Below are 13,651 nucleotides of genomic sequence, written 5' to 3' on the forward strand. Positions count from 1 at the left end.
TCCATCTGTGCCCTCCATCTCGCTCCATCTGTGCCCTCCAGCTCACTCCATCTGTGCCCTCCAGCTCACGCCATCTGTGCTCTCCAGCTCACTCCATCTCACTTCATCTATGCCCTCCATCTGTGCCCTCCATCTCGCTCCATCTGTGCCCTCCATCTCGCTCCATCTGTGCCCTCCATCTCACTCCATCTGTGCCCTCCAGCTCACTCCATCTCACTTCATCTGTGCCCTCCATCTGTGCCCTCCATCTCGCTCCATCTGCGCCCTCCATCTGTGCCCTCCATCTCGCTCCATCTGCGCCCTCCATCTCGCTCCATCTGCGCCCCTCTCTCTGCCCCCTTGGCCAGGAAGAGGGAAAAAAAATACTTATCAATCCGGAGGCGCCCGGGACCCAGCATCCTCCTCCCTCCTGCCGCTTGTCACTGACTGTCGGGCGTGATGACGTCACGCCCGGCGTTCAATGAGAAGCGAGGAGGGAGGATGCTGGGTCCCGGGCGCCTCCGGATTGGTAAGTATTTTTTTTTCTTTCTTTTTTTTTCGCTCTCTGGCCACGGCACCCCTGTGACAACACCGCGGCACCCCAGGGAGCCGCGGCGCACACTTTGGGAACCGTGGCTCTAAATGCATGCTAAACTGCAAATAGACCTTGTATGGCCTTTATACAATTTGTCTGACATTGATATACGTTTATCTGTTGTGATCTACATATACAAAATAAAAATATTACTAAGCGCTACAGCATTTAATAGAATATCTTATTGTCACAACACAAAGTTCACACCAGTTCAACCTGACTATACACTATTTGCTTTTAAAATGAACCCTGATGTTCAGTCAGATAGACAGAATTTCTAGAAAGAGATCTGAGTTAATCTTTATGTGTGAATATGTATAGCTCCTCTATATATATCATCACTAATAAAAAAAATAACTCTTGCAGATATTCAAAATGACTACAGCACCCATACAGATACTAATGTTTCACTAGCCACTGAGCAACTGCAATATATATATATATATATATATATATATATAGAGAGAGAGAGAGAGAGAGAGAGAGAGAGAGAGAAAGAGAGAGAGAAGAGAGAACACAAACCTGAGACAGTTCCCGAAGCAGCAGACAGCTCATTTTGTGCTTTGTCGTGAAATGTTTGCCTGTAAAAAAAAGTGAAAAAGTTGTGTTTTTGCAAACACAGACAATCCAGATAAATTTCAAATTTTGCAGTAATGAGATCCCGCTTTCCAGTAATAGTTCTTTAGTTGATTCCCTTCCCTGGGATTCCCATCATTTGCTGTATTTATAATGGTCCTGCCAGTTAAATATAGAGCTTATATATAGCCGGAACATCTGCAGATGGAATGTGTTTTTTACATTTATTTATTCTCATTAGCAAATATTTCACAATCAGGAGACCAGCTACCAATATAGAATTTCAATATATATATATCATGTTTCACTATTAGTAAAATTATTAGTGTCAATGATTTGGTGCCACAGTGCTCTATGTATTGGTCAAAGTCCCCTGAAGAAGTCTTATGAGCTATACTGGGCCAGATGAAATACGTTGTAAACCATTGTTAGATATTACCTGCTGCTTATTGAGGAAATCCATTGGACTTTGACCTATAAAGAACAGGAACCATTCATTTGTTGAAGTAACAGCTTTCACAGATCAGGTTCTTGTGTGTAATGCACATTGGTATAAGGCTAGTTTGCATTCTTCATAGAACACTATACAGTGTAATGAAATGTAATGTTCTAGAATGCACTCTCTGTTTATAATATATATATATATATATATATATATATATATATATATATATTTATACCCCTGTCATCCGCTGCCGCTGTGATCCGTTGCCCCTCTCATCTGCTCCCCCTGTCCTCCCTTTGTCATCTGCTGCCGCTATCATCCGCTCCCCTTGTCATTCACTCCACCTCTCATCCACTCAACCTGTCATCCGCTCCCCATGTCCTCCCCTTGCCATCCGCTGCTGCTGTCATTCGCTGCCGCTGTTAACCGTTGTCCCTGTCATTCGCTCCCCCTGTTCTCCCCCTGTCATCCGCTGTCACTTTCCTCCGCTCAACCTGTCATGTGCTCCCGATGTCATCCAATGCCCTTATCATCCACTCTCCCTGTCCTCCACTCAACCTGTCATCCACTTTTCCTGTCCTAAACTTGTCATCCGCTGCCTCTGGCATCAGCTGCCCCTGTCATCCGTTGTCCCTGTCATTCGCTCCCCCTGTTCTCCCCCTGTCATACGCTGCCACTATCATCCGCTGCCCCTGTCATTTGTTGTCCCTGTCATTCGCTCTCCATGTTCTCCCCCTGTCATATGCTGCTCCTGTCCTCGGCTGCCGCTGTGATACGATTCCCCTCTCATCCGCTCCCCCTATCCTCAACTTGTCATATGCTGCCGCTGTCATCCGCTCCCCCCTGTCATCCACTCCCCCTCTCATCCACTCAACCTGTCATCCGCTCCCCATGTTCTCCCCTTGCCACCCGCTGACGCTGTCTTCCGCTGCCTCTGTCATTTGTTGTCCCTGTCATTCGCTCTCCATGTTCTCCCCCTGTCATACGCTGCCGCTGTCATCCGCTGCCACTCTCCTCCGCTCAACCTGTCATAGCGCCACTCTCCTCCGCTCAACCTGTCATGCGCTCCCGATGTCATCCGCTGTCCTTGTCATCCACTCTCCCTGTCCTCCGCTCAACCTGTCATCCGCTCCCCCTGTCCTAACCTTGTCATCCGCTGCCTCTGTCATCTGCTGCCCCTGTCATCCGCTGCCCATATCATCCGCTGCTGCTGTCATCCATTGCCCCTCTCATCCACTCCCCCTGTCCTCCCCTTGTCATCTGCTGACACTGTCATCCGCTCCCCCTGTCATCCACTCAACCTGTCATCCGCTCCCCATGTTCTTCCCTTTCCATTCGCTGGCGCTGTCATCCGCTGCCCCTGTTATATGCTGCCCCTGTCCTCCGCTGCCGCTGTGATCCGATTCCACTCTCATCCGCTCCCCCTGTCCTCCCCTTGTCATATGCTGCCGCTGTCATCTGCTCCCCCCTGTCATCCACTCCCCCTCTCATCCACTCAACCTGTCATCCGCTCCCCATGTCCTCCCCTTGCCACCTGCTGCCGCTGTCATCCACTGCCCCTGTCATTTGTTGTCCCTGTCATTCGCTCCCCCTGTTCTCCCCCTGTCATCCGCTGCCGCTGTCATCCGCTGCCACTCTCCTCCGCTCAACCTGTCATGTGCTGCAGATTTTATCTGCTGCCCTTATCATCCACTCTCCCTGTCCTCCGCTCAACCTGTCATCCGCTCCTCCTGTCCTAACCTTGTCATCCACTGCCCCTGTCATATGCTCCCCCTGTCATTTGCTGCCGCTGTCATCCGCTGCCCCTCTCATCCGCACCCCCTGTCCTCACCTTGCCATCGGCTGCTGCTGTCATCCGCTGCCCCTGTCATTTGTTGTCCCTGTCATTCGCTCCCCCAGTTCTCCCCCTGTCATATGCTGCCGCTGTCATCCGCTGCCACTCTCATCCACTCAACCTGTCATCCGCCCCTCTTGTCCTCACCTTGCCATCCGCTGCCGCTGTCATCAGCTGCCCATGTCATTTGTTGTCCGTCATTCGCTCTCCCTGTTCTCCCCCTGTCATATGCTGCCGCTGTCATCCGCTGCCACTCTCCTCCGCTCAACTTGTCATGCGCTCCAGATGTCATCCGCTGCACCTGTCATATGCTGCCCCTGTCCTCCGCTGCCGCTGTGATCCGTTTCCCCTCTCATCTGCTCCCCCTGTCCTCCCCTTGTCATATGCTGCCGCTGTGAGCCGCTCCCCCTCTCATCCACTCAACCTGTCATCTGCTCCCCATGTCCTCCTCTTGCCATCGGCTGCCGCTGTCATCCGCTGCCCCTGTCATTTGTTGTCCCTGTCATTCGCTCCCCCTGTTCTCCCCCTGCCGCTGTCATCCGCTGCCACTCTCATCCACTCAACCTGTTATCCGCTTCCCTTGTCCTCACCTTGCCATCCGCTGCCTCTGTCATCCGTTGTCCCTGTCATTCGTTCCCCTGCTCTCCCCATGTCATACGCTGCTGCTGTCATCCACTGCCCCTGTCATCCATTGTCCGTGTCATTCGCTCCCCCTGTTCTCCCCATGTCATACGCTGCTGCTGTCATCCGCTGCCACTTTCCTCCACTCAACCTGTCATGCACTCCCGATGTCATCCGCTGCCCTTGTCATCCACTCTCCCTGTCCTCCGCTCAACCTGTCATCTGCCCCTGCTGTCCTAACCTTGTCATCCGCTGCCTCTTTCATCTGTTACCCCTGTCATCCACAGAGCAGTTTTCAACTTCCCGCCTCCCCCCTCAGTGCAGTGAATAAATTATCTGACGTCACTGAGGGGGCGGGAAGTTTAACATGTATTACCTAACAGCCGCCTCTGGCACCACACAAGAGATTAAACTTTGAAATAAGAGCGGTGCCAGGGCTAAAAATGATACAATGTGCCCCCCCCTTATACCCAAAACATTAGCCAGCCCATCTACAGCCAATAAATTTCTCTAATTCGTCTGCAGTTTACAAAAGAAAATCGGTATGCGGGGAGAGCATAGCCATATTTGTGCTCCCAAGTAATGCCATTTTCAGTACACCCAGCACAAGACTCTATCAGACATGCGCAACATTATGACATTTTATGAAATCTACTATCTTTAAAATGGGGCATGTTTTACCAAATTGTATAAAAACTGTAACTTTCTCAAACTTGTGAACCCACAAAGTCACTCCTCAGCCCTAATAGCTTTCTAACAAAACTTACCGCGTGTCTTTAAACGCCCTGTACACTGAGTTACGCTCCCCCCCAAAAAACAGAAAAACAGCGACTTTTGCGAAACAGGAAGTAAAAAAAAAACAGACAGATTTTGAACTTTAGATTGTTCCTAAATTGGCATTTTTTTATTCTTTTTTTTCTGAAATTTCACATACGGCACCTGTGGACAGTTCTGCCAAATTTCAGTTTAATAGCTTTAACACTTTTTAAAATGTAGACCCTCAAACACCATGCCCCCTCTCACAAATTCCCTATGGGAAAATGACGTTTTTTAGATGTAACCTTAATATAAGGGCACGACTGTGCCCTTATAATATATATATATATATATATATATATATATATATATATATATATATATATATATGTTCCCCCACAACCATTGAGGACCTATATACATAAGGAAGCTGATGACACATTGCTTTCGATAGATATATATAGATATATATATATATATATATATATATATATCTATATATATATATATAAATACATATTATATACACATGCATAAAATAATAATATGACTAGCACTGCCTATATTTGACAGAAAAACAGCATCCACCAACATACCTCTTTGTTGAAGCGAATTTGTTCTGTAACTTTAGACATTCAAATAAAGCAGAAAGAAGTTCATGTTCTGCTAACACTGATCTAAGAATTTTTATATGGCCAGCTCTATGGTAAAGGTCATTTCTCAAAGCTTTTAGTAGAACAGAAGTAGAAGGATAAAGCTGTAAGATATAAAAAAAGAGTGAATGTAATTTAAAACCAAGCAACGTTTTAAAGATATTTAAGTCTTTACATAGTACGTCAATTATATCCAACCCAATTATACGCTAATGCCTGTAGTTTTGTGTTTTACAAATGACATAATGTTATATTGTAAAGGTAAACCAAGTGGCAGCATAAATTTATGCAAATTGAATTTCATAGCAGAAGAGGTGCACTTTAGACCAAATTCCCAAAATTGTTGTTGGAAATTCCATGTCCAAATGCAGAATGAACGGACACTCTATCACTAGGACTTTTTAGTAGGTTAACAGGATTAAGCAGAAATGGTTTGTGACACGTATAGAGAAGCAAAATTCATCCTTTATGGATTAGCAAACTTCATAATTGGAAGTCCAGGTTCTCTAATATAAACAAATGAGAGAACTGCTTTTTAAAACGTCATCTCACCAGGAGGTCCTCCTAACAAGCACTCCTATTTTTAAAACAGAGTTTATCCCACTCAATTAATGTAAAGCACTTTAAAAGGGATGGTCAAATGGATCATAAGTCTTGACTTAATATCTGCTTTTACCTTCCAAAGTAATGTCAGAATATAGATGCAACACATTGAAACTTCTGTTTGTCAAAAATAGCAATGTGCAAACATTTAACATTTTTAAATAGATGATTTAAATAAATGATTAGATTCATGCCCTCTATTAAAAAGTCACGATCTATACTCAATAAATGTAATCAAACTTGGACAAGGAACACAACACTAGTATATCCCCATGCTAAGAGTTATAGGAATCTATCCCATGATCCTTGTTAATATAAGGAATTCGATATTCAGGGGGAAAAACATTGTTTGCTGTAATTACCGGCTTGATATGAAAATGCACCTGCTGCTGGAGTTCCTGTATTCAGGGTTGTTGAGCATACAACTGCTGAATTGTCCTGAGCTTTCAGACAAAAATCACAACCTGTATTTCCTCCCCTCCCTTCCACTGGCCTACATGCTTCAAACACCAGTGAAAGACCAGGTTTTTCAGCATTTAGGCTGGGGTAAGCCAGAGAAGCATTTCACAAATATCAACTTTAAATTTCAGTGTATAAATAAGCTATCAAGTATTTGTGCGCTACATGAAAAAACAGGCAGTATTTAACTTATGTGCAAAACAGATTACTAATTTGCACCCCTTGCATTGTAACATGGTTTTGTCCAGGAGACTGAAATAAGAAGTTTCCCAAGTTAAGATCCTTAATGAATCAGACCCCTAGTACTTAATTATCTTATATTTGTGAATCTGGTTTATTATTAGGTGAACCTTGCACCTAGGTCATATTAACAGGGAACACCTGTTCCCAAGATTTGCACACTGCATTATGACCGCCAATGTGTGCAACACTGTGCATGGATTTGGATGCGCAAATCCATGCACACTGTTGTGTAGTTTTGCACCGTGCTCATAACCGCTATGTCTTGACACCAAAATGGTCCTGTATTCCACATACAACGTGAACCTCTACGTTATGCAACAATATCTTTATGCTGTCTTCCTTTCACTTCTCTGAAGTATTCTGGCTAACAGAGCAATATTTAGTTGGAAGATTCATTTATTTGATACATATAAAATAAAAAATGTGTCCCTGAAATTGCCTTGCATCGATACACTTCACCGAGAACCTTTGATAAGTAAAAGGAGGACAACCTTGAACTTTACACACACTCCCTTAGATACAGTTTCTTCACAGAAGCTTATTGGCTTCAAATGATGGGAAAGTTAGTTTCTCGAACAAAAGAATAACGGTATTATAAAGAATCACTTGTGCCCTGCAAAGTATTAGGATAACACTGCTTTAATGAAAATATTGACTGATACATGTTGTAAAAACATTTCTTGAGGTGACTTTGTCTGCAGAACTTACTGCCTACAAAAAATTTATGGAATATAAAAAAAATATTATTTTCAAGGGAGGAAGAACATTTACAGTGTAATGTATTTCATCTACCAACTATGGGGTTTATACATTGTTCATTTAAACATTGCTATGGTGTTATATGCACAGGTTTATGGCTATAATTCATACTCATTGGTATAATGCATTACAGATATCTTTATAGTCCACTGAAACTCCCCATAAATCTATATATATCTATAGAGAAAAGTAGCAAAATTAAGTTCTTTGCTTGAAATTTTAATAATGATCAACACTGCTGTATTTATTATCAGACATTTTGTGCTTTGTGGTTTAACTAGATGAGTGTGCTTATTGTGAGATTTGACAGTCAAGAAGAAAGAAAGCTACTGAAATATTTTTTGTATAAACAGTGGCAGTTTTAGAAACGATGATCCTGTTGGCAAGCCAGAAATATGAAGCATAGTATTTATTAAAAGTTGTAGGAGAGCACAACGCAACAAGAAAAGGTGAACTTGAACAATTCAGTAGAGAAGAGGGATATACACTATGGTACTGTAGACACAAATATATATACAAAAGAATAAAGATATATTAAGTACTGTTGTTTGAACTTGCAAAGTTGAAAGTAATTAAGTTAATGGGTCCAGATGGTATACATTCAAGAGTATTAAAAGAACTAAAAGTAGTGCTTATAGCACAGTTTACCAAACTTTTTAACCAATCCCTGTTAACAGGTATAATTCCGGTCAATTAGAGAATGGAAAATGTAGTTCTACTACAGAAAAAGGCAAAAGGCAAGAATATAATTACTATAGACCTGTGAGTTTCATATCATAGAAGAGAAAGTAACTGATCCATGTATTGTTTTTAAAAAGTTAATTATTTTGATTCAAACAAATGACAAGATCCAAATCAGCATGGATTTGCTGCTGGGAAACCATGTCAAATTAAACTAGTGTTTGGTAACTAAAGTGCTAGAGCAGGGCGGATCAGTGAATACAGCTTATGTAGATTTTAGTAAAGCATTTTATATAGTATGTTGCAATATATTAATTCAGAAACTGAAAATCCTTGGATTTGACTCAAAGATATTGGAATGGATGGTTTAAGTAGATTGTTGTCATCAGTGGTATAAGTTCAGATGAAGGTCTGGCAACAAGTGTAGTACCTCAGGGATCCGTCCTCTGTCCTGTTCAGATTAATGATATTACATGTGATCTACAAGGTAAAGTATGTCTTTTGGCGGATGATACAATGATTTATAATAGAGTTCATACCTCAGAAGGGGTAGATCAAGTACATAGTGATTTTAGAAAACAGAAAAACGGACTAAAGTGGGAGTCTTAAATTTAATAAATCCAAATGTAAAATAATGCATGTGAGACACAAAAATCCAAGGGCAGAATAAATGGTAATACAAAGTCAACAATCACTGAGGAAAGGGACTATAGAGTTATTGTTTCAGATGACATAAAGGTAAATACTGCAGTCAAGCAGTGGGAAAGGCCAGGGAAATCCATGGTTGTGTAGGAAGATACATTACTAGCAGGAAGAGGGAGGTTATATTGTCACTTATAGGTCACTGGTAAGATCTCACCTTGAATATTCTGCACAGTTCTGGAGGCACTATATACAAAAAGCATTACTAAAACAGAAAGAATTCAGAGAAGGGCTGCTAAAATCAGGAAATATTAGCAGGATATTTCCAGAGCTGAACATGCTTAGGAGCATATTCAATTAGCTTTCCAGTCCGCAGGATCGCGCCGGAACAGCCGCGAAACTTAATCCACATTACCTATGGGCTGCGAACGAAAATCCGCGTTAATGCGGTACCGTATCAACGGCAATAGTGCACACATTCTGCGGTAATGCACGTTACCGCGGACCTGAACCCTAATTGAATATGCCCCTTAGAGTAGACAAGGGACAGAGGTGATATTGAACAATAACAAGAAGGGGACACACTTTCAAAGTGGAGGAAGATTAGAAGGCAAAACGACTTGTTTTACAGAAAGGGTGATAGATTCATGGAATAGTCCCCCAGCAGTTGTAAATGGGACTCATATGGTAAAATAATTCAAGACTTTCATATTGCAGTTGGTAATATATAGTAAAGCAGTGACTTAAAACCTTGAATTTATTGGTGTACAACAAGTTTGTGTAATGTAAGTGGACTCTGCTTATTAACAGTCACTTTGCATATATATTTCTTGCTGTCACTGGATAGCCTGGGTCCGGTTAAGGTGATACAAGAGTTATAGGAGACATTCATTGTGACTGTACCTGCCTTGCATTCATTCATTACAACAATTAGTTTTGTTCTTCTGTCCTGCATTCATTACTAGTTGAAAGATGTGCTGGATATCAGTAGAATTAATGGGGGCGGTTGCCTGAGCTCTCTGCTTCTAATCATTGCCATCATCAGCCAAGTATTTGCTAATAATGGACTGCTGATTGTGCCTGTGAGTCGGTGAAGAGTTCAACATCATCCTACAACGGTCCTTTTAGAAGGCACATAATAATTATGTTATGTAAAAACGGTGAAATAATGGACTTGGAACAGAAACATAAAAAAACAGATATCAAAAAAAACGTGCAATGTTTTTTGAGAGATTTATTTATAAATCAGACAATGGGCTACGCACATAACTAAATTTATACTAAATCACATTTTTATTTTATGAACTATTAATCAAGTCCACATGGATGTTGAGTTCAAGCATCATCGTCTGGGTACTTTCAGGAAAACTAATAGGAGTTCCGCACAACTTTGATTTATCTGATAAACAGAAACATCTGTTATTATCACTAGATCCAATAATCGCAATTTACTTTATCTGTGGGTTATCTGTGGCAAACGATTATCTTTAAAAAGGCACACTTTTTGTGTTCATATACCACATTTATTATAAGGTGAATCACAAATTGTTGATGAAAACTTTTCTGCTGCCTTTGGAGGAAAAAAAAAGCATATATGTATGATGTTTCTACCATATCTACTTGAGAGCTGTTTTACTGTAAAAACAAACAAACAGCTGAAGTGTTGTTTTGTATCCATAAAAACAATTCTTTCATTTCTACAAATTTTATTATAGTCATTCAAGGGGACATGAATTTTAAAAATCTAATATTATATAATATTAGCTTTAAATATGGTGGGTATTTTATTGTAGATAAACATTTTATATTTGAAAGTTTTTCTCACCTTTCAGACATAAATAATAATAATATTAATAATAATAAAAATAATAATATAATCATGCTTAGTCAGTGCTGTCCAGGTATTCACATGGAGAGAGAAACTTATATATAATTGTGTAATAGAAGGTCACTCTGCAGAGCATGATCTTATATCTGGAACCTGGCAGTTAATGGCAGCCTCAGTCTTCCATTGAAGTGGACAGATAAAGTTCCTCTTGGTCCCTGGACACAAGTTTCCAAGTAAACGTTATTAAACAAGTGAAATATGTGAACTTCATTTCAGTTCAGATAATGGTGCGTTTGACAATGCAATCGTCCTGCACCAGATTGACAGGAGCTTCACATCACTGCTTTGACTTTTGAAGCTCCTTTCACTGACTCTCGGCTTGCGCCTTACTACAAGATTTTATTCTTCACATCACATCATGACTGTGCCCCGGTTAAAACATGCCTCCCACAAAATAAGTACAATAATCTCTTAATGACCATGGAAAATGTCTATTTTATTTTGCTAATTTTTTATTTTTCTGTATACCGAACTAAAATAAAAATGTCCCCAAAAAAATAATGTGGAATTTACCAGGATATACAAAATGCTTTAAAAATGATTCTTGATTTAAGCAACTGCCAAGTTACAAGGTATAATACAAGGCCAAGGTATACCGTAATAGTCCCATGGCCATGAAGAGTTTCACAAAGGATGTCATACATTAAGGGGCATATTCAATTAGCTTTTTGATTCGCGGTAACGCGCGTTGCCGCGAAAAGTGCGCGTTCTTGCGGGTATTACGGTACCGCATTAACGCGGATTTTCGTTCGCAACCCTATGGGCTGCGAACGAAAATCCACGTTATTGCGGTACCGTGTATTACGTTTCGCGGCTGTTCCGGCGCGTTACAGCGAATCCAAAAGCTAATTGAATATGCCCCTAAGAGTCTAAAGATTTTTAAAGCACATGGCCCTATAAAAATAACCTTGGCATTCTGTGTTACAGACTATGGACTACCAGCTGGAAAACCATTATGTAAGTAGTAGTGGCATACAGGTGTTCCATTTTTTCCAAAACAGCAACTTTTTTGTTTTATTTACAAGGATTTTGTTTTCCGGCACACGTGAATCATCAGCATTATGGAGAATAGACTCCAACAGCAGTTCAGTTAGTAAAATATATTGGGTGGCGTATACAGGATTATTAAATTTGTCTCATGGTGGCCCAGTTTATTGTCCTCAAAAACCATAGGTAATATAGAAATACAGATTAAAAAAATATTGTTTGCAGCTGAAAACCAACCAAACACTTTGTGACCTATAATGCAGCAAGCTATTGAGCCCACTAAATCTGAGATTCCATGGGCAGGATTTATGAAAAAACAATAAAGCACGATGGACAAAGCACGTTAACACAGCCTCCCTAATACCGAGGTTGTAGAAAGTAATGTAAATTAATAGATCTGTACACACTCCCTTTCTGACAAGCGTTTGCTTCCCTTTGTGTCAGTTTTAGTGGTGCCTACAGCTTTTGTGAGCTTTAACCATTGTTATAATAGCATATAGTTCAATGGGATTGTTCATAAAGCAAAGAGTACGCTATCATTCAGGGAGGCTTTGAGAATATGCTTTTAATGTTCTGTTAAGTGAGGACATAGTACAAGTTTTTGTCAGCACTCTTAATAGTCGTTTTTCAACGTAAATTTGTACGAGCTTATTTTCTTTTACAAAGTGTACTTAATTCATTATATACTAAGAATAAAAGAAAGAAGATTATAAGGTTTTTAGTCTTTAGAACAAGTTGGCTGCATTTGTGGAGCAGCTGAAGTTTGAACAGGCAGAGAGGAGTCGTTCCTAATGAAATACAGAGTAAACACATCAATGCCCCTTTTAAAGAGCAGTGCAGAAAATAGATTTCATTTTGCGGAACAAAATTTTAGCAAAAGAGAGAAACCAGTGCCAGGGAGACCAGCAGTGTAGGGTACCCCTCCTATAGTGATAGACCAACCCCAGACAGGTCAGCACTCGATTCCCCAAGGGGTATGGATAAAAACAGTATATGCCTCGCTCAAAGTTGATACCAATCTCACAATCAAAAGGGTTGGGGTTCTTCCTGTTTCCCCCTGGGCTTTTGGGGCTGGAGATATTAACAAGACTAGGTCCCCTGCTATAGTAACTTACACACCACAATGATACTAGTATACTGGACAGTGTACCTATGACCCATGCCTATTACACCAAAAGAGTAAAAAAACTATTTCCACTTATGTAGAGATTTTCCCAGGGCTGATAAGTGCTGGTCAGACCACTGAAGACCAACAGTGCAAAACCAAGGTATTTTGCGATGTGCTCAGATGTATTTTATAAATTACCACCATTTTTACTGAATATCAATAATATGAACAAACCTTTATCTTGCCAATAGCTGATCCAGATTAATGCTTTCACAAATCAGTATATATGTAAAAATCTGTATTTTATCTTGACAATAATCATTACATTTACATGACGGCAAACTTAAAGAAAAATTACCATCTCAAATTTTCCCAGATTTGTCAGTTCTTGAACAAAAATCAGTAATGTATCCATCTCTTTCCACGTCCAACCTAGGATAGGGTCCAACCAGCAAATGTTCTCCTAAAAGCAAAATAATAATAATAATAATAAAATAGGAATAACAATATTTTCATTAATTAGTTACATGTATGTATAGTTTACCTATATAGTGCAGAAAGAGCTTGACAAAATCCGAAGTTACTGACAAGATGGAAGAGCAGAACATAAGGGAATCTCATGCCACAGTACCAACAAGACATGGGAGTTCCTTAGTAGTTAAAAACTATAACTTTATTAGAACCCCAAAATATTTAATCCAACAGTATTCTGCTTAGTCAGTAATCCTCAGTCTACCTTAGATGGAAAAAAATCCAAAAGGAAGAAAAGAAGTAGAAAATATTCAGATCTTTGGTGATCCAACATAGTCTAAGTGCACAATA

General features: G+C 40.7%; 1 protein-coding gene across 1 annotated transcript in view; it reads right to left on the reverse strand.

The window, feature by feature from the left end:
* The window catches only part of CPED1 (cadherin like and PC-esterase domain containing 1), a 270,907-nt gene that overhangs the window by 158,561 nt on the left and 98,695 nt on the right, over positions 1–13,651 (reverse strand). The window contains exons 10-12 of the mRNA XM_075208962.1: positions 13,188–13,292; positions 5,403–5,563; positions 1,097–1,155 (exon numbers count right to left, since the gene is read on the reverse strand). Coding sequence (XP_075065063.1) covers positions 1,097–1,155; positions 5,403–5,563; positions 13,188–13,292 — 325 coding nt within the window. The remainder of the gene's footprint in view (positions 1–1,096; positions 1,156–5,402; positions 5,564–13,187; positions 13,293–13,651) is intronic.

This window comes from Mixophyes fleayi, chromosome 4 (assembly GCF_038048845.1).
Source record: "Mixophyes fleayi isolate aMixFle1 chromosome 4, aMixFle1.hap1, whole genome shotgun sequence".
Lineage (NCBI taxonomy): Eukaryota > Metazoa > Chordata > Amphibia > Anura > Limnodynastidae > Mixophyes > Mixophyes fleayi.